A 24,233-nucleotide genomic window follows, 5' to 3' on the forward strand; every position below is an offset into this window, starting at 1 on the left:
GAGCTTGATCAGTTCCACAGTTCCCTTAATGAAGCGCATACACAGTTAAAATTTACCAAAGTACAGTCGTGGTCAAAAGTTTTGAGAATAACACAAATATTCGTTTTCACAAAGTTTGCTGCTAAACTGCTTTTAGATCTTTGTTTCAGTTGTTTCTGTGATGTAGGGAAATATAATTACACGCACTTCATACGTTTCAAAGGCTTTTATCGACAATTACATGACATTTATGCAAAGAGTCAGTATTTGCAGTGTTGGCCCTTCTTTTTCAGGACCTCTGCAATTCGACTGGGTATGCTCTTAATCAACTTCTGGGCCAATTCCTGACTGATAGCAACCCATTCTTTCATAATCACTTCTTGGAGTTTGTCAGAATTAGTGGGTTTTTGTTTGTCCACCCGCCTCTTGAGGATTGACCACAAGTTCTCAATGGGATTAAGATCTGGGGAGTTTCCAGGCCATGGACCCAAAATGTCAACGTTTTGGTCCCCGAGCCACTTAGTTATCACTTTTGCCTTATGGCACGGGGCTCCATCGTGCTGGAAAATGCATTGTTCTTCACCAAACTGTTGTTGGATTGTTGGAAGAAGTTGCTGTTGGAAGGTGTTTTGGTACCATTCTTTATTCATGGCTGTGTTTTGGGGCAAAATTGTGAGTGAGCCCACTCCCTTGGATGAGAAGCAACCCCACACATGAATGGTCTCAGGATGCTTTACTGTTGGCATGACACAGGACTGATGGTAGCGCTCACCTTTTCTTCTCCGGACAAGCCTTTTTCCTGATGCCCCAAACAATCGGAAAGAGGCTTCATCAGAGAATATGACTTTGCCCCAGTCCTCAGCAGTCCATTCACCATATTTTCTGCAGAAGATCAATCTGTCCCTGATGTTTTTTTTTTAGAGAAGTGGCTTATTTGCTGCCCTTCTTGACACCAGGCCATCTTCCAAAAGTCTTCACCTCACTGTGCGTGCAGATGCTCTCACACCTGCCTGCTGCCATTCCTGAGCAAGCTCTGCACTGGTGGCAGTCCGATCCCACAGCTGAATCATCTTTAGGAGACGATCCTGGCGCTTGCTGGACTTTCTTGGACGCCCTGAAGCCTTTCTTAACAAGAATTGAACCTCTTTCCTTGAAGTTCTTGATGATCCTATAAAATGTTGATTGAGGTGAAATCTTCGTAGCCACAATATCCTTGCCTGTAAAGCCATTTTTATGCAACGCAATGATGGCTGCACGAGTTTCTTTGCAGGTCACCATGGTTAACAATGGAAGAACAATGATTTCAAGCATCACCCTCCTTTTAACAGGTCAAGTCTGCCATTTTAACCCAATCAGCCTGACATAATGATCTCCAGCCTTGTGCTCGTCAACATTCTCACCTGAGTTAACAAGACGATTACTGAAATGATCTCAGCAGGTCCTTTAATGACAGCAATGAAATGCAGTGGAAAGTTTTTTTTGGGATTAAGTTAATTTTCGTGGTAAAGAAGGACTATGCAATTCATCTGATCACTCTTCATAACATTCTGGAGTATATGCAAATTGCTATTATAAAAACTTAAAGAGGACCTTTCACTACTGTATAAACTAAAAACTAACTAGATCAGTGGGCAGAGCGGCGCCCAGGGGGTCCCCCTGCACTTACTAGTATGCCTGGGCGCCGCTCCGTTCGCCCGGTATAGGCTCCGGTGTCTGCGCTCCCTCTGACTGATTTCTTGTAGGAGGCGTGTCCCTTGCTGCACTGCTGGCCAATCGCAGCGCACAGCTCATAGCCATAGCCAGACTGATCTAGTTAGTTTTTAGTTTATACAGTAGTGAAAGGTCCTCTTTAAGCAGCAACTTTTCCAATTTCCAATATTTATGTAATTCTCAAAACTTTTGGCCACGACTGTATATTCTAGACAGTCCCTACAATTTTTGGATACACTGGTGTATGTGAAAGATGGGAATTTGAAAACAGACTTATATGTCAAACCCACGGACCGTAACAATGTCTTGAAATTTTACAGCGCACACCCTAAAAACATGCTTGACGCACTCCCATATAGCCAATTACTTAGAACCAAACGCATAGTGTCCATTGAGGGACGGGTTGACAAAAGACTACAAACCATGGGACAAAAATAGAGAGAAAATATCCTAAGAAGGTGGTAAGTAGACACTTGGAGAGAGTCAAGCAACTGGAACGGAAGGAATTATTGACAGTCAAAGAAAAGAAACAGACAGAAAGTAGAATTCTGTTTGTCTCAACGTATACTGAGATGAGTGGACGAATTGCTGGAATTGTGAGACGCAATTGGCGTATCTTGAGACAATTCTTTCCTGATATAGCAGAGTTTGTCTCCTCCACTCTTGTCCTATAAGAGAGGCAGGAACCCTGGTGACAATTTGGTACATACAGACGTGATGGACCAAGGGGCAAAATTACATAATAGGACTGGATATTACCCCTGTCTCAATTGCTGTAACTGCAATGCCCGCATTAAAGGTAATTCTTTCTCTCACCCGAGAACGGCCAAGCAGTATACGATGAAGCACTTCTACACATGCTCATCTGAGTATGTGATTTACACACTGCAATGCCCTTGTGGGTAAAACAGACAGTGAGAGTGAAAATTAACTACCAGTACCTGAACATTTTTTTTAAAAATCCCAAAACAGTGTTGCCCAATTAAGGTTTAGGTTCATAGATGGTGAAGAGAGGTGGAGACCGGGAACGAGCCCTAAAGATATTAGAACTCAGGTGGATCCTTGAATTAGACACTTTTGGAATCCAGGGGACTGAACCGGGAATTTAAAGTGGGTTCCCTCTTTTAAAACATTTCTGCCCCATGCAGGATATGCTTGGATACACTGTAACCTATGATGATGGTACCCGACAAAAGTCGTGATTTTAATTCCATTGTATTTTTTTCACATTTCACACTAAAGGGGAGCACAGGGGCTGAAGGAGATACATACAAGGACATACTTTTTACCACACATGGATACTCACACCAACGTAGAAACCTACAATTGACTATCACTCTTTGACAAGTGCAGCATAAGGTTTGAGACTATTTAGTATAGCTACCAACATGTAGTGATGATTGGATATTTTGATTAAGTATATTAACCACCTCCGGACCGCCTAACGCACATGTGCGTTCCGGAGGTGGCAGGCTGGCGCACAGTCACGCATATACGCGTCATCTCGCGATACGCGAGATTTCCTGTGAACGCGCGCACACAGGCGCGCGCGCTCACAGGAACGGAAGGTAAGCGAGTGGATCTCCAGCATGCCAGCGGCGATCGTTCGCTGGCAGGCTGGAGATCCGAATTTTTTAACCCCTAACAGGTATATTAGACGCTGTTTTCATAACAGCGTCTAATATACCTCCTACCTGGTCCTCTGGTGGTCCCTTTTGTTAGGATCGACCACCAGAGGACTCAGGTAGGTCAGTACAGTCGCACCAAACACCACACTACACTACACCCCCCCCCCGTCACTTATTAACCCCTTATAAACCCCTGATCACCCATGATCACCCCATATAAACTCCCTGATCACCCCCCTGTCATTGATCACCGCCCTGTCATTGATCACCCCCCTGTCAGGCTCCGTTCAGACGTCCGTATGATTTTTACGGATCCACGGATAGATGGATCGGATCCGCAAAACGCATACGGACGTCTAAATGGAGCCTTACAGGGGGGTGATCAATGACAGGCGGGTGATCACCCATATACACTCCCTGATCACCCCCTGTCATTGATCACCCCCCTGTCACTGATCACCCCCCTGTAAGGCTCCATTCAGACGTCCGCATGATTTTTACGGATCCATGGATACATGGATCGGATCCGCAAAACACATGCGGACGTCTGAATGGAGCCTTACATGGGGGTGATCACCCATATACACTCCCTGATCACCCCCTGTCATTGATCACCCCCCTGTAAGGCTCCATTCAGACGTCCGCATGTTTTTTGTGGATCCGATCCATGGATCCGTAAAAAATCATGCGGATGTCTGAATGGAGCCTTACAGGGGGGGTGATCCGTGACAGGGGGCTGATCACCCTGATCACCCCCTGTCATTGATAACCCCCCTGTAAGGCTCCATTCAGACGTCCGCATGTTTTTTGTGGATCCGATCCATGTATCCATGGATCCGTAAAAAATCATGCGGATGTCTGAATGGAGCCTTACAGGGGGGGTGATCCGTGACAGGGGGGTGATTACCCTGATCACCCCCTGTCATTGATAACCCCCCTGTAAGGCTCCATTCAGACGTCCGCATGTTTTTTGTGGATCCGATCCATGTATCCATGGATCCGTAAAAAATCATGCGGATGTCTGAATGGAGCCTTACAGGGGGGGTGATCCGTGACAGGGGGCTGATCACCCTGATCACCCCCTGTCATTGATAACCCCCCTGTAAGGCTCCATTCAGACGTCCGCATGTTTTTTGTGGATCCGATCCATGTATCCATGGATCCGTAAAAAATCATGCGGATGTCTGAATGGAGCCTTACAGGGGGGGTGATCCGTGACAGGGGGGTGATTACCCTGATCACCCCCTGTCATTGATAACCCCCCTGTAAGGCTCCATTCAGACGTCCGCATGTTTTTTGTGGATCCGATCCATGTATCCATGGATCCGTAAAAAATCATGCGGATGTCTGAATGGAGCCTTACAGGGGGGGTGATCCGTGACAGGGGGCTGATCACCCTGATCACCCCCTGTCATTGATAACCCCCCTGTAAGGCTCCATTCAGACGTCCGCATGTTTTTTGTGGATCCGATCCATGTATCCATGGATCCGTAAAAAATCATGCGGATGTCTGAATGGAGCCTTACAGGGGGGGTGATCCGTGACAGGGGGCTGATCACCCTGATCACCCCCTGTCATTGATAACCCCCCTGTAAGGCTCCATTCAGACGTCCGCATGTTTTTTGTGGATCCGATCCATGTATCCATGGATCCGTAAAAAATCATGCGGATGTCTGAATGGAGCCTTACAGGGGGGGTGATCTGTGACAGGGGGCTGATCACCCCCTGTCATTGATAACCCCCCTGTAAGGCTCCATTCAGACGTCCGCATGTTTTTTGTGGATCCGATCCATGTATCCATGGATCCGTAAAAAATCATGCGGATGTCTGAATGGAGCCTTACAGGGGGGGTGATCCGTGACAGGGGGGTGATCACCCTGATCACCCCCTGTCATTGATAACCCCCCTGTAAGGCTCCATTCAGACGTCCGCATGTGTTTTGCGGATCCGATCCATGGATCCGTAAAAATTATACGGACGTCTGAATGGAGCCTTACCAGGGGGGTGATCAATGACAGGGGGGTGATCCGGGAGTCTATATGGGTGATCACCCCCCTGTCATTGATCACCCCCCTGTCATTGATCACCCCCCCTGTCATTGATCACCCCCCCCCTGTAAGGCTCCATTCAGACATTTTTTTTGGCACAAGTTAGCGGAAATTTTGTTTTTGTTTTTGTTTTTTCTTACTAAGTCTCATATTCCAATAACTTGTGTCAAAAAATAAAATCTCCCATGAACTCGCCATACCCCTCACGGAATCCAAATGCGTAAACATTTTTAGACATTTATATTCCAGACTTCTTCTCACGCTTTAGGGCCCCTAAAAAGCCAGGGCAGTATAAATACCCCACATGTGACCCCATTTCGGAAAGAAGACACCCCAAGGTATTCGCTGAGGGGCATATTGAGTCCATGAAAGATTGAAATTTTTGTCCTAAGTTAGCGGAAAGTGAGACTTTGTGAGAAAAAAACCAAAAAAATCAATTTCCGCTAACATATGCAAAAAATAAAAAATTTCTAGGAACTCGCCAGGCCCCTCATTGAATACCTTGGGGTGTCTTCTTTCCAAAGTGGGGTCACATGTGGGGTATTTATACTGCCCAGGCTTTTTAGGGGCCCGAAAGTGTGAGAAGAAGTCTGGGATCCAAATGTCTAAAAATGCCCTCCTAAAAGGAATTTGGGCCCCTTTGCGCATCTAGGCTGCAAAAAAGTGTGACACATCTGGTATCGCCGTACTCAGGAGAAGTTGGGGAATGTGTTTTGGGGTGTCATTTTACATATACCCATGCTGGGTGAGAGAAATATCTTGGTCAAATGCCAACTTTGTATAAAAAAATGGGAAAAGTTGTCTTTTGCCAAGATATTTCTATCACCCAGCATGGGTATATGTAAAATGACACCCCAAAACACATTCCCCAACTTCTCCTGAGTACGGCGATACCAGATGTGTGACACTTTTTTGCAGCCAAGGTGGGCAAAGGGGCACACATTCCAAAGTGCACCTTTTTAGATTTTGCAGGCCATTTTTTACAGATTTTGATTGCAAGGTACTTCTCACACATTTGGGCCCCTAAATTGCCAGGGCACTATAACTACGCCACAAGTGACCCCATTTTGGAAAGAAGACACCCCAAGGTATTCCGTGAGGGGCATGGCGAGTTCCTAGAATTTTTTATTTTTTGTCACAAGTTAGCGGAAAATGATGATTTTTCTTTTTTTTTCTTTTTTTCTTACAAAGTCTCATATTCCACTAACTTGCGACAAAAAAAAAAAATTCTAGGAACTCGCCATGCCCCTCACAGAATACCTTGGGGTGTCTTCTTTCCAAAATGGGGTCACTTGTGGCGTAGTTATACTGCCCTGGCAATTTAGGGGCCCAAATGTGTGAGAAGAACTTTGCAATCAAAATCTGTAAAAAATGGCCTGCAAAATCTGAAAGGTGCACTTTGGAATATGTGCCCCTTTGCCCACCTTGGCAGCAAAAAAGTGTGACACATCTGGTATCGCCGTACTCAGGAGAAGTTGGGGAATGTGTTTTGGGGTGTCATTTTACATATACCCATGCTGGGTGAGAGAAATATCTTGGTCAAATGCCAACTTTGTATAAAAAAATGGGAAAAGTTGTCTTTTGCCAAGATATTTCTCTCATCCAGCATGGGTATATGTAAAATGACACCCCAAAACACATTCCCCAACTTCTCCTGAGTACGGCGATACCAGATGTGTCACACTTTTTTGCTGCCAAGGTGGGCAAAGGGGTACATATTCCAAAGTGCACCTTTCGGATTTCACCGGTCATTTTTTACACATTTTGATTGCAAAGTTCTTCTTACACATTTGGGCCCCTAAATTGCCAGGGCAGTATAACTACGCCACAAGTGACCCCATTTTGGAAAGAAGACACCCCAAGGTATTCCGTGAGGGGCATGGCGAGTTCCTAGAATTTTTTATTTTTTGTCGCAAGTTAGTGGAATATGAGACTTTGTAAGAAAAATAAAAAAAATAAAAATCATCATCATTTTCCGCTAACTTGTGACAAAAAATAAAAAGTTCTATGAACTCACTATGCCCATCAGCGAATACCTTAGGGTGTCTACTTTCCGAAATGGGGTCATTTGTGGGGGTTTTCTACTGTTTGGGCATTGTAGAACCTCAGGAATCATGACAGGTGCTCAGAAAGTCAGAGCTGTTTCAAAAAGCAGAAATTCACATTTTTGTACCATAGTTTGTAAATGCTATAACTTTTACCCAAACCATTTTTTTTTTGCCCAAACATTTTTTTTTATCAAAGACATGTAGAACAATAAATTTGGCGAAAAATTTATATATGGATGTCGTTTTTTTTGCAAAATTTTACAGCTGAAAGTGAAAAATTTCATTTTTTTGCAAAAAAATCGTTACATTTTGATTAATAACAAAAAAAGTAAAAATGTCAGCAGCAATAAAATACCACCAAATGAAAGCTCTATTAGTGAGAAGAAAAGGAGGTAAAATTCATTTGGGTGGTAAGTTGCATGACCGAGCGATAAACGGTGAAAGGAGTGTAGTGCCAAAGTGTAAAAAGTGCTCTGGTCATGAAGGGGGTTTCACCTAGCGGGGCTGAAGTGGTTAAGGGCCCCCTAATTTTGCCAAAGTATTTAGAACTTTAGATTCTGCTGAGGAGTCACTTTGGACATCTTCTGGTGGGAGTTTGTTTAAGGTTATGTTTATGACACCCATGCCTACCACTAAAAACATCCCACTTTCTAATTAGTACCCCTCAGCAGTCTCCAGTCCTACCTACAAAGAATTACGTTATTTTTACGTTTTTCACAGAATACCACTCTCACTTCATCTATGGAACAATAGCTATTTTCTCTGTTGTGCAGCGATTGATCAGTCATCAGTGATAGAGCCTCCACGTATTTCTTTTGAGTAAATGGCTTCCTCCTAATATAGTGGGAGGCGAATACAAAAGCACCTTGATGATACATAGTTGATACAAGTCGATGTCTGTACAGTTCTTGCTATCTTACTATACCTCCCGATAGCCAGTACATGCTTGCATAGGAGGATTGAATTGCCAGGTAGTGATGGCCAGATCGCAGTGTTTGCCGACGAACACATGCCATCTGCCATCTTTATTCCCAAGCCCGGCGATGCAGAGGTAAGTCCTTACCTGTGCCTGCGCCGCGAGCCGCTCTGAAACACATGCGGTCACTTGGAGCAGGCAGTTCCGAGAACAGCCTTCATAAGGACTTACCTCTGCATGGCCGGGCTTGGGAATAAAGATGGCAGATGGCATGTGTTCGTCGGCGACCACTGCGAACTGGCCATCACTGTTGCCAGGCAATGGTATACAGTGTGTACCATGCGAATGGAAGTTCTTCAGCGCTGTTACCCCGAAGTATCCTCAGCGCTGTTGCCGGAAACTGTAACCACGTGGAGCGCAGACGCCGGTCAGCACGCCAGACGCGGCTATGAGCTGCTTATTAGCAGGTCACTTTGTGGTCCCCTTCAGTCAAGTGGAGGATTACATCACTGTATTAATAAGTATTAACATGTTTGTTTATTATGTTACACCCCTTTTTTTGATAAGATGGCAAATCAGCAATGGGGGGAGGGGTTGGCACCTTAGGGATGGACCACCCACCCAATCAGCTTTAGGTGATATGCCTATATATTTGGTTAATTTCTTGTATTGCACTGTTCTTGATAAAGACTCACTGGAGTCGAAACGTTGCATGCTGGGTGAGAAATAAACACATAAACTACATTGAGAAGTTGGAGTGCCACGTTTTTTTCTTCTATTTCAGTCCACCCACATGTCGTGGGTCTGACGGTACCCATACAGCTTCAGTATCTAGTTAGGCCGACATCTGTTTCTCCAGACTTCCCCATACACATAAGTTGCGTTCAGCAGAGTATTTGTAAGTTTTCAATAGGAGGGGAAGAGAAAGCCGCTGTTGGACACCTCAGGCGGTGGCTTTTCTCCTGCGCAAAAAAAATTCTGTTGGCCCAATTCTTCTCTACCCCAGCAGACAAGCCCTTTAACCCGGCATCTTCTAAAGATCCGCAAAGAAGACAAAGTGTTAATATCATATTTATATATTCTGGAGGTTCTCAGAACTGGAGATATGAGAGAAGGATTAGTGATCATGGGGCAGACATTTTTTCTTCTGCTTTCAAGTTGGTCATCCCAGGTAGGCCGTTAAAAAAAACATCTGTCACGTATATTTTTCATGTGAATGTGGCCAAAGAATCACTGTAGTTGGTCTTCCACAGCCTAAAGTGGCTGAGAACAGTAGATTGCAGTCAACCTTCTTTTTGGCTGCTCTTCCTGTCTCCCAACCGAAGAGGGTATCCATGGGCAGTCAATATAGCTGGATAACATGTACATAAGCAATGAACAGGGACTTTCACCAGACACCATGATGATGGGAACCACAGCTCTCCAAGTCTCTAAACGAGAGTTACATACCTCAGAATCCCATTATTCTAAGAATCCTGAGACTTTGAAGATCCGATCTTGGTTCTCCTTGATCTTATCTTTCGAACGTCTCAAGTTAAAAGGGAATTCTAGGTTTTTGTTATCAGTGGCTTATACTCAGGACTGGCATGGGTCCGACACCCCGCATCCCCACTGATCATCTGTTTTGGGGTAGCTCCAGAACTACAAAGCTCCGTCTATGAGCTGGTTACTGCAGCACTGCTTCTGTTGAAGAGAATGTCAGCAGCGCTGCAGTTACCACCGCTATCCACTACACAATGGACAGAACTATGTAGTTCGGGATACCCCAAAACAGCTGATCGGCGGGGGTGCAGGGTGTCGGACCTCCACCAACCAGATATTGATGAACTATTCTATGGACAGACCACCAATAATAAAAACCTGGACAACCCCTTTAAGCTCTTGAATTGAGAATCGCTCAGGTTCTGATTAAAGCATAATACCGTGAATCAAGCTTACGCTGAACGTGCTGGAAGTTTTCTCCGTGACATGATTTAGCAGGGATCGGGGTCGTACATATGGTGATAAATCATAAGGATGTTGATGTCACTTGGAGCATTAGCATGCCCTCCGCTGTGTCTGCCTCCTGCAGGTTGTCAGAGGTAAAGCCTTACATCACCAGGCCTGTCCTGGCTGAAATAACCCGCTATGTAATATGGCTGACAACTGCTCGCCCCAGGAGATTAGAAAGTATGAGATGAATAATGGCCGAGGGTCGCAGGCTGTTTGCATCCGGAATCCAACAGGTTTGCAGATAATCAAAGCCTCCAAATAATCGTAGCGACATAGTAAAGTGAAAAGTGACGTCATCACGGCTGCTATACCATGCCTGGCCAGTGTAACCCTAACACAATGCGCCACAAGTATTCTCTGTGCTGCAATACCACTCACAACCTGCAGACGGATGTCGCACTGTTTCTGGAAGAAGGTAGCCATTTTTTTTTATTCTGTAAAACCCCTTTAACCCCTTCAAGACCAAGCTAGTTTTTACCTTCAGGACTAGGCCATTTTTAGCAAATCTGACATGTGTCACTTTATGTGGTAATAACTTTAAAACGCTTTTACTTATCCAGGCCATTCTGAGATTGTTTTCTCGTCACATATTGTACTTCATAACAGTGGTAAAATTGAGTTAAAAAATTTCATTTTTATTTATAAAAAAAATACCAAATATACCAAAAATATAGAAAAACTAGCAAATTTCAAAATTTCTATTTCTATACTAAACAGTAATACCTTTAAAAATTGTTATTACTTTACATTCCCCATATGTCTACTTCATGTTTGGATCATTTTGTGAATGCCATTTTATATTTTGGGGACATTAGAAGGCTTTGAAGTTTAGTAGCCAATCTTGAAGTTTTTCTGAAAATTTTCAAAACTCACTTTTTAGGGACCAGTTCAGGTCTGAAGTCACTTTGTGGGGCTTACATAATAGAAACCACCCACAAATGACCCCATTTTAGAAACTACACCCCTCAAAGTATACAAAACTGATTTTACAAACTTTGTTAAATTAAAGGAAAATGGAGATGAAATTTCAGAATTTCACTTTTTGGGCAGATTTTCCATTTTAATAAAAAAAAATTCCAGTAGCAAAGCAAGGGTTAACAATATTTATTACCCTGATTCTGTAGATTACAGAAACACCCCATTTGTGATCGTAAACTACTGTACGGGCACACGGCAGGGCGCAGAAGGAAAGGAGGTTTTTGGAGGGCCATGTCACATTTGAAGACCCCTTGATGCAGCCCTAGAGTAGAAACTCCCAAAAATTACCCCATTTTGGAAACTACGGGATAAGGTGGCAGTTTTGTTGGTACTATTTTAGAGTACATATGATTTTTGGTTGCTCTATATTACACTTTTTGTGAGGCAAGGGAACAAAAAATAGCAGTTTTTATTATTAGTTTTTTTACAATGTTCTTCTGACAGGTTAAATCATGTGCTATTTTTATAGAGAAGGTTGTTACGGACGCGAAAAATACCAAATATGACTATGGGTGTTTGTTTCAGTTTTACATAATAAAGCATTTTTGAAAAAAAATAGTTTTTTTGTGTCTCCATATTCTGAAAGCCATTTTTATTTTTGGGCGACTGTCTTATGTAGGGTCTCATTTTTTACGGGATGAGATGACGGTTTTATTGGTACAATTTTGGAGTGTGTATGACTTTTTGTATGACTTTTTGATCGCTTTGTATTACACTTTTTGTGGTGTAAGGTGTACCGGTTTTTTATTAAAAATTTTTTACGGTGTTCACTTATACAGCAGGTGATTGCGGACACGGAGATAATTAATATGTTTACTTTTTTATTTATTAAAGTTTTACACAATCAGGTCGGAATGACGTGATGACGTAGAGGACGTCGCGCTCTCCGCCTCCCTCCGGCTCAGCTGTCTCGCTGCTTTGAACATGCTGGCGTTCTCGTGCCGAACCTTTCCTGCACCCTCTCTATGACCGTGTGTTAAGCGCTATCGCGCTACAGCGTTACTGCCTCTCGTCTACAGCTACTACGCTACTGCCACCGACTGCTGAGCTCGGACGTGGGGCTTGCTTTTTGCCTATTGCCGATTCTGCCGCTCCTGCCGCTTCCTCCTCTCCTACCCTCCGTGCCGTTGTGAACAGTTCGCTATGTGAAGTTCTTCCGTGGAGTGCGTCTCCGGTCCCTGTTGATCTGCTGCTCCCCTCCTGGTGTCAGTGTGAGTAACACCTCTGTGTTTCCCTTATCCGATGGTCTGTTGGACAAGCTGACAAGTTGAAGAATTATATCTAGGACTGCTGCCGATTCTCCTTGTTCTCTCCTCATGTTATTGTATATGACCTGGCCCTCTCCTCGTGTTCTCAGTTTTTCCCGATTTGTTCCCTCTCCTCTTTTGATGTTGTGGTGACTAACCTCCCTATGATGGCTGACTCTAACTAACCCTGAGTGGAGATCGATAAGTTGCTGGAGGACTCTTCAGGGGGCTTGTATGAAGTCCATGATATATTCAACCCTGTTTTGTGCCTTTAGATTCTGTCCAATATTTTTGATTATTATTTTCCCCTTTTTTCCTCTATACTGCTGGGACTAATTCTATTGACCCTACTCTGACAGGCTGCTGGTGTTAATATTTTTTGGAAAAAAAAAAAAAAGTGAGGTGCCCATGATTATAAAAGAAGTGAACTATAGAATATAAAGCATAAGGTGGAGAAGGGGGAAAAAAAAAAAAAAGGAAGAGAAAGAGTATAAAGAAGAATGGACAAATAAAAAAATAAAAAAAGGTTAGAAAGGGGAAAAAGCCGAAAAGAAAACAAGAACAAACAAGAAGGGAGTGAAAAAAAAAAGGAAAAAAAAATAAAATAAAAATAAAGGGCGGAAAAAAACAAGAACAAACAAGAAGGGAGTGAAAAAAAAAGAAAAAAGGGAAAAAAATTAATAAATAATAAAGGGCGAAAAAAAATAAAAAAAAATAATTAGATTTCCTAAGAGAGGGAAAAGAGAAGGGAGAGAAGGAGAGCGAAGAAGAAGAGATATATAAAAAAGGAGAGAAAGAGGCGGAACAAGGGGAAAGAAAGAAAGAAAAAAGAGGAAAAAAAAAAAAGCAGGAATAAGATATGGCCCCAAAAGCTAGTAGGCGCTCGACTGATCTCTCAAGTCAGAAACACGGGTCCAAAACTATTGAAGCAACAAAAATAGACCAGTTCCTGAGGTCTCCGAGGGTTAATACGAGGGGCGGACAAAAGGAACTTGTCACAAAAAAAAATGATGACTCAGAGATGACTGAGTTAGAAACACAAAAAGCCGCTAGATACCCCGAAGAAGAAGACGGTATAATGGGGGAAGCTATCCCTAATGATAATTCCTCTCCGCTAGAAGAAATACTCCTAGCGGTTAAACAGAACGGGGATTTAATACAGGCGGTCACAACCCAACTTGGGTTTATACAAGTTGATGTGGGACTAATAAAAGATGATTTGTCAAAAATGCGAGACAGAGTCAACATCCTTGAGAGTTCCGTCACCCTTATACAGAATGAATCCAAAAAAATAAATATGGAAGTCTCCACATTTAAATCAGAATATAACCTTTTGAAGAAAAAGGTAGCGGACCTTGAGGATAGGTCACGAAGATACAACGTGAGAATAATAGGGATTCCAGAGGGTGTGGAAGAGAAAAATCCAACCCAATTCATACAGAAATTAATCCTTGAGAACTTTGGGAAAGAGTCATTTTCTCCTCTTTTTATGATTGAAAGAGCTCATCGGGTCCCAGGGGGAAAACCAATTCCAGGGAGACAACCTCGGACATTCCTTGCTAAGTTATTGACTACAGGGGACAGAGATATCCTCCTGAGAAGGGCGAGGGAATCCTCACCGGTTGTGTATAACGGGATTAGACTGGCCTTTTTTCCCGATTTTTCGAAAGATATACAAGAAAAGAGACGCACATTTATGATTGTTAAAAAGAGGCTAAGAGAAAGGGATATTAAATATTCTCTCATATTCCCAGCCAAACTGCGGATTGTTTTTAATGATAAAACTCTTTTTTTTGACACCTCAGAAGAAGCCGCGGACTGGCTTGATCGAAATAATTGACTAATTCAATTGGGTTATGATCTGGCGGGAATAATTAGTACTATAAGGGGCTTATACCCCTAAATGTATTTTCCTTTGCTTCCTAATGGGGGTGGCTGAGTGGGGGGAGTGTGGGAGGGATGGTCATAGGAAAGAATTCTACTACAATATGTGGTGGATTGCCTGTGGGAGGGGGGTGAGGGGAGGGGGGGTGGGGCTGGCCTGTGGTGCGTCAAAGTGGGTGTGGTTTCCCTTCTTCTGGTCTATTTTTTATTTTTTATTTTTTTTCCCCTCTCCTGTTTCTTCATTTAACCATTGTTGATGATGCTGACTAGAATTATTGCTTGGAATATACGTGGTTTGGGGGATAGAGGTAAGAGACAAGCGGTTTTTGACTTGACTCAGGCCCATTTACCAGCAATAGTATGCCTGTTAGAGACCCACCTCACTGAGGAAACCACTAGACTGGTCGACAGGGGATGGGCTGCGCACACGTATCATTCTACCCTCTCCAATTACTCGAGAGGTGTTACGGTGTTGATACATAGACTTATTGATTTCGTTTGTGAGGCATCCTCTGTCGACCAACAGGGGAGATTTATTTTTTTATATTGTAGGTTAGGGGGGAAGATATGTATTTTGGCCTTTGTCTATATCCCACCGCCATTTTCCTTTTCGGTTCTTAATTCTCTTTTATTATTCATGGATAAATGGCCAGAATGTCCAACATTGATTATTGGCGACTTTAACTGTGTCATCGATCCTCTACGTGACAGGGTCTCTACGAGTGTCAGAAGTGACAGTCCGGTCCAGGGGTCTCCCCTGGCACGGTTTTGCCTGGAGGCTGGATTTGAGGACGCTTGGGAACATCTGGGACAGGGGAAAAGGGTTTTTTCATGCTTTAGTAAAGCAGGTAAATCGTTGTCCAGAATAGATCTTGTATTGATAAATAGTAAACATGTGAAACTGATAAAGCGAATGAAATATGAAACAAGGTCAATATCTGATCACTCTCCGCTATTACTTGAATTATGCTTATCTCAGGAAAGATATACACCAAAACCTCCCTTTAGACTAAATCCTTATTGGCTATCAGTTATAAAGACACATGAAATAATCCAAAATGAAATAGGCCGATTCTGGGATATTAACTATGGCTCAGCAAAAATTCAAGTGGTATGGGATACCTTCAAGGCGTATATGAGGGGATTGATGGTTAGTAATATCACGAACCTTAGAAGGGAATATGGAAAAAAACAGAAAAATCTAGAAAAACACGTAGTGTTGGCGACAGAATCCTTTCACATGAACAAGACGGAGAAGAATAGGGAAAATATGCAAAGAGCCACACAAATATATGCTAAGTTTTTATTGGATAAGGCCCAACAGAACCTTTTCTTTAAAGGGCAAAAATATTTTACAGAGTCAGGGCGACCTGGTAAACTCCTCTCCAGAGTAATCTCCAATCAACAACCCAAAAAACATATAGATAAGGTTCGATTGAGTGATGGTAGGATAGTCACCAGACAGGGCCCGGTGGAGAAGGCCTTTCTTGATTACTTCCTTGATCTGTATAAAGCTGATTCCAACATTACAGATGATAAGATAGATTTCTATCTAGACAGGATCAATTTTCCAACTATTACAGAGACGCAAAAGCAAGCACTAGAATTGGAGGTCTCAATTCAGGAACTTAGGGGAGCTATTAAACTATGTTCAGCTAACTCCACTCCTGGTTCAGACGGGCTTCCATATGAATTTTATAGTAAATATGGGGACTGTATCCTTCCCAGACTGTTGGAGGTCTTTGCTGAATCAATGGAGGATGGGATGCTGCCAGATTCAATGATGGAGGCTACAATAATATTAATTCCAAAAAAAAGCAAGGACCCTTTAGATTTAGAATCTTATAGACCAATCTCACTACTCAATGCAGATGTAAAGCTTCTTGCGAGGGTCCTGGCTACAAGGCTTTCTAGGGTCATTTCCTCCATTGTCCATCCGGATCAGAGCGGCTTCATCCAAAATAAGGGTACACATCATAATTTACATCGGCTCTTTTCTAATATCCAGGCCCCTGGGGGGACCGCCCGCTCCATCCTGTCATTGGATGCCTCTAAGGCCTTTGACAGGGTGGAGTGGCGTTTCCTCTGGAAGGTTCTTGCCAGGATGGGCTTTGGAGAAAGGTTTATACGTACTCTTAGGCTACTGTATAGATCTCCAAGGGCAAAATTGAATCTTAATGGAATTCTGAGTAGTAGTATTGATTTAAACAGAGGCACCCGCCAGGGCTGCCCATTATCTCCCTTGCTATTCGATATTTATATCGAACCCCTTGCGATGGCCATCAGGCAGGATGATCAGGTTAAGGGATTCGGTACGCTAGGAACACAAGACCGTATCTCATTATATGCAGATGATGTTCTGTTTTTTATAGACCATACGGAAATTACTCTTCCTAGGATTATTCAAATGGTTAAAGTATTTGGTGAGGTGTCTGGTCTTCTTATAAACTGGGCCAAGACCAGTCTGCTCCCAATAGACCCCCTGCCACAGAAAGAGGTTCCTGTCACACAGTTAGATATTGTTGATACTTTTCAATACTTGGGTTTGACTATATCGCCTCGGGTCGAAAATTTTGTACAACTTAATTTGATCCCCATAATGGTAAGGAGTAGAGCTAAAATAGGAATCTGGCTGAAACTTCCCCTATCCAGAGCTGATCGAGTTTCACTAGTTAAAATGGTGATATTACCACAATTTCTTTATGTGATCAGGAATACACCTATTTGGATACAAGACAAACATTTTAAACTTATGGAAAGAATAATTAATGATTTAATATGGGGAAGAAAGCGAGTTCGAATTAAGCTGGAATATTTGTATAAATCAGTGGAGTGCGGGGGTTTAAATCTCCCCTACTTTAAAGGGTACTTTATTGCAGCCCAGTTATTGATGTGCTATGAATCAGAGAACAGCACACTCTTGGGGAAGTTGGTAACTAGTCATGCCCATAATAATATTTTTACCTTGTTGGAATCTGGTTTATTGAAGAGTTACGAGCAAGGCTACAGAGAGACTATAAAACTACTCCTTAAGGTGTGGGCTACAACTAGGACATGGTTGAAGGTTAAGGGTTCACTTACATTTACGCCCCTCTGGCATAATTTGTACTTACAAAGCCTAGATGAAATTGCAGCTGACACATTTTGGCAGAAGAATAAAATTTTATATATTTCACAGGTAGTTAAAGATAGAGAAATTAAATCTTTTATAGAAATGACACATAATATAAGAAACTTTTCATGGTTTAGGTATTTTCAATTGCGATCTGTATTATCCAGTTTGGATGATAAGCGGCTGTTGGATATAGATAATTTATCTTTTTTGAATGATTGGGTAGGGGGTACACCTTCTAGAACAAAAATTTCAAATATATATAAGTTATTACTTAAGGCACGGTTTAGTGATACACACTCACCAGGACAAAAAGCGTGGGAGGCGGATTGTCCGAATCTACAAATAGACGGGTGGGAGAATATTTTTGGGAATTTGGTTTCACTATCCCTGAACTTCAACCATGTTCTAATACAATTCTATATTTGCCACAGATTATATATTACTCCCCTATGGATGAATAAATGCGGGTTAAGAGACACGTCCAACTGCCCCAAATGTGACACTGCAGGAGCGGACTTTCTCCATATGATATGGACCTGTCCAGAACTTATAAATTACTGGAATAGTATTAATAATTGTATTATGTATAAACTAAAAATTCGAATTCCTTTTGAACCACAAGTATTTGTGCTTAATGATCTTTCCAAACTAAAAAATCACAAGTATCAAAAGATTTTCCTGAGCAGAATACTGATGTTGGCTAGAGTTTTGATCAGTCGGACCTGGTTTGCCCGATCCACTCCAGACATAAATACATGGATAAATTTAACTGATAAGGTAAAAAACTATGAGAAAATTATATATAAACGGAGGGAAATTGAGGACCAGTGGAATAGGATATGGGGTGGTTGGAGGATTGACTAGTTGAGGCCAAGTTGTTTCATTTATAGGGGTCCTACTTTGACGCACCACAGACTAGGGGGGAGGGAGGGGAGGGTTTTCTAAATGTAACGAAAAGATGACTTGAATATATTTATATTTATATATAATTAGTCGGGTTACTAAGAATTGAGAGATTGTAAAAATTTCTATTGTAAATGTTTTGTAGTTTTCCCAATAAATTTTTGAGCCGAAAAAAAAAAAAAAAAAAAAAAAAAAAAGTTTTACACAATAAGCATTTTTTAAACCAAAAAAAAAATCATGTTTTAGTGTCTCTATATTCTGAAAGACATCGTTTTTTTAAATTTTTTGGCCGATTGTTTTAGGTAGGATCTCATTTTTTGTGGGATGAGATGACGGTTTGATTGGTATAATTTAATTCTGGGTGTGTATGACTTTTGATCGCTTGGTATTACACTTTTTGTGATGTAAGGTGACAAAAAATGGCTTTTTTTTACACAGTTTTATTTTATTTTTTTTACGGTGTTCATCTGAGGGGTTAAATCATGTAATATTTTTATAGAGCAGGACGTTACAGGTGTGGAAATACCTAATATGTATACTGTTTATTTATTTATTAAAGTTTTATACACTTATTTTTGAAACAAAAACAAAATCATGTTTTAGTGTCTCTATAGTCTGAGAGCCATATTTTAATTTTATTTTTTGGGCGATTGTTTTAGGTAGGGGCTCATTTTTTGCGAGATGAGGTGACGGTTAGATTGGTACTATTTTGGGGGGCATACGCCTTTTTGATCGCTTGGTGTTGCACTTTTAGTGATGTGAGGTGACAAAAAAATGTAGTTTTTTTAAGCACAGTTTTTATTAAACTTTTTTTACTGTGGTCATCTGAGGGGTTAGGTCATGTGATATTTTTATAGAGCCGGTCTATACGGACGCGGCGATACCTAATATGTCTACTTTTCATTTTTTCCCTATTTAAAAAAAAAGGACGCTTTTTTTTACTTGAAACTTACATTTTTTTATTATAAAAAAAAACTTTTTTTCACTTTATTTAACTTTTTATATTTGTCCCACTGTGCGACTTCATCTTTTCAGGGTTTGATCCCTGTTTCAATTCAGTACAATACATTCTGTTGGACGCTGACAGTTGCCTAAGAGACCCAGCGCTTAGGCTGGATCTCCTGGGCTTCCGTAGGCTGGCAGCTCCAATGCCTGTGTAAGGTTTCGGGGCTGCCATGGCAACTATAGACCCCCTGCCAGCGCAGCGTGGGGGGGCGATGTAGTCAGAGGGACCCCCCTCCCATTGTATACGCCGAACGTGCCGTGGTCAGCGCTGAACGCCACGCGTGAAAGGGTTGATCCGCCGGCATCACCGCACACACCGATGCCCGCGGATGCAGCAGGCGCCCGGCTGTTACTGATCAGCTCCTGCACCTGCCCGATCACATCATGTTCATGCACGTGAGGATGCCGCAAGGGTATTTATCATAATGTACACCAGGAGATCGATGTAGATTATACCGGAAATATACCACAGCTCCCTTGAGCTATAATTACTAAGAGGTGGCACCATCTCATACTAATGGGGGATAGATTATGACCAGTGTGTAATACGCTATTCTTAATAAGTGCCTCCTTTGATCCTTGTTTTCTTAAACCTGGTGATGTTGTGCTGGGTGGTGAGTGACTTCAGACAGTAGACATTCTGGACCTCTCCCCATACCAGAGCCTGGCTCAGTCCAGCCTCTCATCACTAGTAATGTGGAGATCAGGTCTTCAGCAGAATCTTTCCATGCAGAAAGTTGTAGCCGCCTTTCTCTTCCGGTCGGAGGGTCAACCCAGGAGGAGTCTGTACCATCTGTAATGTGCACGGGATCTTCTCAGATCATCACCTCCCAACTTTGTGGACCATGAATAAGATTTATCAGCGAGCGTGTGAAGCCCTGCCCGAGGAAGGCAGGATATAGGGCCTGCAGATGCTGAACAGGTCCCGGCCAGGACAACATGATGAGGGAGGAGGAGGTTATGTACAACGCCTCATAGACAAGGGGATGGAGCATGATCTGTAGTCCAGGAGAAGAGCGCCCTATAGGCCACTATTACTAGCATGGCTGACCAATACAATACTAAAATATGTGCAAATGACTTTATTTTTGTTTCTCCTGGAATATTCCTTTAAAAGGGACAACTTTTTTTGAAAATCTTAAAGAGTGAAAAAGATTCCTCCATAAAAGAGAATAGAAACTCGAGCCTTAAAAGGCTGTGGGCCGACGTCTCAGACCTGATAGAGAAGCTTCATCAGAAGGATATGACTATAGCAGCCATCAGCCAGAAAATTGCAGAAATTACTACCAAGACCAGTTAACTTCTGAATAACATTTATTAAGGAAATTATATATCAGTATATACTGTATGTGGAGGTAAAGGCCGCAATGTTAATTCTTTAAATAACTAATAAACCGTTTAAATCGAGATAATAATAAACAACACGTCCACTCATTAATGAGCGACTTCACTCAATGAATCTAACATCGCGACAATATAGGGGAGGGGGGACGGGAACTGTTTGTTGTCCAGTGCCGTGAATGCGCACTGACCGTTATCTCCTTCTTTTACAGGTACCTGGAACGTCCGTTGAAGAGAAGGACCAATCACCATTCTCCGAGGGCACCTGCAACTTTTCCCAGATGTAATTCACAGATGACTTTACCAATCAAATCCTGTTGCCAGGTAAGAAATCAATAACTTTTATTATACACCATACAATGATTGCAACCATGCCATCATGTGTTCCCTTCATTGTATACACACTTTCGGGCCCATATGAAAAAACATTTACATTTTCCATCTGACGATTGACTTTTTTCCTGATATTATCCAAGAAGTGAAGATCATTGTGAGACCAGTTGAGTTTCTAAATCATTTCCGAGTATGTAATGACAGTATTAGGTAATAAAGAGCAAATATTCCTAAAAGTTTCTTTTTTTATTTATTAATTAATTCCTGCGAATTGATATGAGTCCTAAGTCATTTTCACCAAAATGTAGACTAATGAGATCAGGTAAAAGTAAGGCTACTTTCACACTTGCGTTCGGAGCGGATCTGTCTGGTGTCTGCACAGACGGATTCGAACCTATAATGCAAACGACGGAATCCATCCAGACTTTGCATTGAAAGTCAATGGGGGACGGATCCGTTTGAAATTGCACCATATTGTGTTAACTTCAAACGGATCCCCATTGACTTACATTGTAAGTCTGGACAGATCCGTTTGGCTCCGCACGGCCAGGCGGACACCCGAACGCTGCAAGCAGCGTTCAGGTGTCCGCCTGCTGAGTGGAGCGGAGGACAGACGGTGCCAGACTGATGCATTCTGAGCGGATCCGCATCCACTCAGAATGCATTGGGGCCGTACGGATGCGTTCGGGGCCGCTTGTGAGAGCCTTCAAACGGAACTCACAAGCGGAGCCCCGAACGCTAGTGTGAAAGTAGCCTAAGTAGAATGCTAGAGAGTTACACAAAGACTAAACATCTCTCAATTTTAAATTTTGTGCAGACCAATAAATATATATATATTAAAATTTAGACCAAGGTCATGTAAATACTGTCTTTGAGAAGCTCGATTTAATGTTCCATTAACGATGTGGTTTCCCACAATCCAAATCTTGCGATTACCTGTAAGACAAATTAAACAATTCTAATAACAATTCTGGTCTGATGTAGATCTTGAACCTATCCGATTTAGATCTACCTAAATCCTTGTTGAGCAGCCAAGGTGGCTGCTCCTATTCTGAATGAATGGGCAGAAATATTATAGTCTTGATATCCTAACATATAGAGACTTTTTTTAAAAATTGCATTCAATTGAAATCTTGTAAGAGGAGAATGGTCCCGGTGTAGGAATAAAGCACCATCCACCTTTGGCCTAATATACAACCAATTTTGCATAGCCACTATAGGGCATAAACGAGAGTTATGGATTGGGTGTAAAGTTATCCAATGACCTTTTTGTAGTTGATCAGTTTTTGACTTTCATATGTAAAGATTCAAAACTTTATCATTGCAAACCAAATCGGAATTAATAATTGGTGATGTACTGTGCTTGTTCACAGCCGTGAATTCGCTGATCCGGAGAGCAGCAAAGAAGGCCAAAAGAAAAACAGATCGAAGAAGCTTAGTTTCTAGATCTGAAGAACATATTGAAGGTAAAATGTCAAATTGGTCTGGTTCCTTCTTTTTTGACTGTACATATATTCAAACCTTTTAAGGCCTGATTTAAAATGAAATTATTTTTTACTGATTGAAGGCCTAAAATATTGAAAAAGAAGGAAATGCCACTAAAAATGTAGTTTATAGTATGGAAAGAGTTTTTATTTACCAGTAAACTATTAAAGAATTCAATTAAAGATAAAGATTCATTGGAAAATGTATCAAATTTTTTATATTTGCAAAATGAAGTCCATAGTTTCCATGCAGATACGTAAGAGGACCATGTATTTGGGGAAAGAGGTTTCCATATTAAGTCCCACAGAACTCCTAAATTAACCCCCAAAGATGAGTCGGGCAAGGAGAGTTGGAGGTTGCCGCATCTGGAACTAGTTCTTTGAAGAGTGTGAGATTCTAGCGAGATAAAGCATCTGCTATTAAATTAGACTTACCAGGAACATATTTTGCCTTTAGCCAAATATTATTAATCAGACAGAACAGAACTAGCTCACGAAGTAAGATAATAACCGGTATAGATTATGACGCAAGACAATTAATAGCAAAAACTACACCATTGTTGTCTGATAATAACAGAATTCTTTTGTTAGCAAAATATGGCCTCCAAATATGTAAAGCAACTAAAACAGGAAACAGTTCAATAAAGACTATATTCTTTAATAAACCTGCATCCTTCCATTTTCGAGGCCAGACTTCGGCAGACCAAAAAGGATTTAAAAAAACGCACCATAGCCTATGGAGCCAGCTGCGTCTGTGCACAATTGTGATGCGTCAGACTCTATAAATGATTGCTGCCAGATTGTCCTGCCATTGAATTTAGATAGAAATAATAACCAAATATGTAAATCCTCTTTTAACTCTTTCGTTAAATTGATATGTGATAAAGGTAAGAGAATACCTTTAGTTGAATTATAAAACCTTTTTGAGAAGACTCTTCCCATGGGTCTAACCCGTGAAATGAAGTTTAAAGAACCCAATAGTTATTGTAGTTTTTTTAAAAGGGATTTTATTTTTAAGAGGAGACAGCCAGTCTACATTTTAATTCATTTTATTTATTTTATTGTGTATATATTTGATGTATTTTGGAAGACACATACCTTGATAGGGATATTTTATTATATTTTTTTTATTTTAATGTGTTATTGCCTTTAAATAAAATTCTAGTGACATATTCCTACTCTATGTGACTCCATGTATCAGAGTGCCCATCCACTTTTGTAAATTTGATATAATCTGGCGCCCATGGAAGGCTTTTAGGGGCTTCCAGGCAGAGGACTCAGCAACCTAGCCTTATGGGGAATTAATACATGACGTAGCCTTTACATTTGTGTATCAAGATGCAAATTGACCATACCCCCACTTCCCCACCCATCTCTTCCTCTTTTTTCTCCCTCCCTACCCCACCTTTCTTAATTGGTTCTTTATGTTAAGTCACAACTTCTAGACATGTCCTCTAGCTGCTGTATGCAAGTTGTGTCCAATCAAAAAATAATAATTAAAGAGTTCAGACTGTTTTCATTAAAGGATAACTGTCACACTTAGACCCTAATTTCAATTTTCATATATGTAGTTACTAATAACATGATATTCCAGGATCAGTTACTATAAGACTGACTTACCC

The 24,233-nt window shown here is 41.6% G+C and overlaps 1 protein-coding gene across 1 annotated transcript in view; it reads left to right on the top strand.

Moving 5' to 3' along the window:
• The window catches only part of LOC122931339 (deuterosome assembly protein 1-like), a 61,011-nt gene that overhangs the window by 33,411 nt on the left and 3,367 nt on the right, over positions 1-24,233 (top strand). Inside the window, exons 5-6 of the mRNA XM_044285403.1 lie at positions 21,007-21,077; positions 22,501-22,593. Coding sequence (XP_044141338.1) covers positions 21,007-21,077; positions 22,501-22,593 — 164 coding nt within the window. The remainder of the gene's footprint in view (positions 1-21,006; positions 21,078-22,500; positions 22,594-24,233) is intronic.

This window comes from Bufo gargarizans, chromosome 3 (assembly GCF_014858855.1).
Source record: "Bufo gargarizans isolate SCDJY-AF-19 chromosome 3, ASM1485885v1, whole genome shotgun sequence".
NCBI classification, from domain to species: domain Eukaryota; kingdom Metazoa; phylum Chordata; class Amphibia; order Anura; family Bufonidae; genus Bufo; species Bufo gargarizans.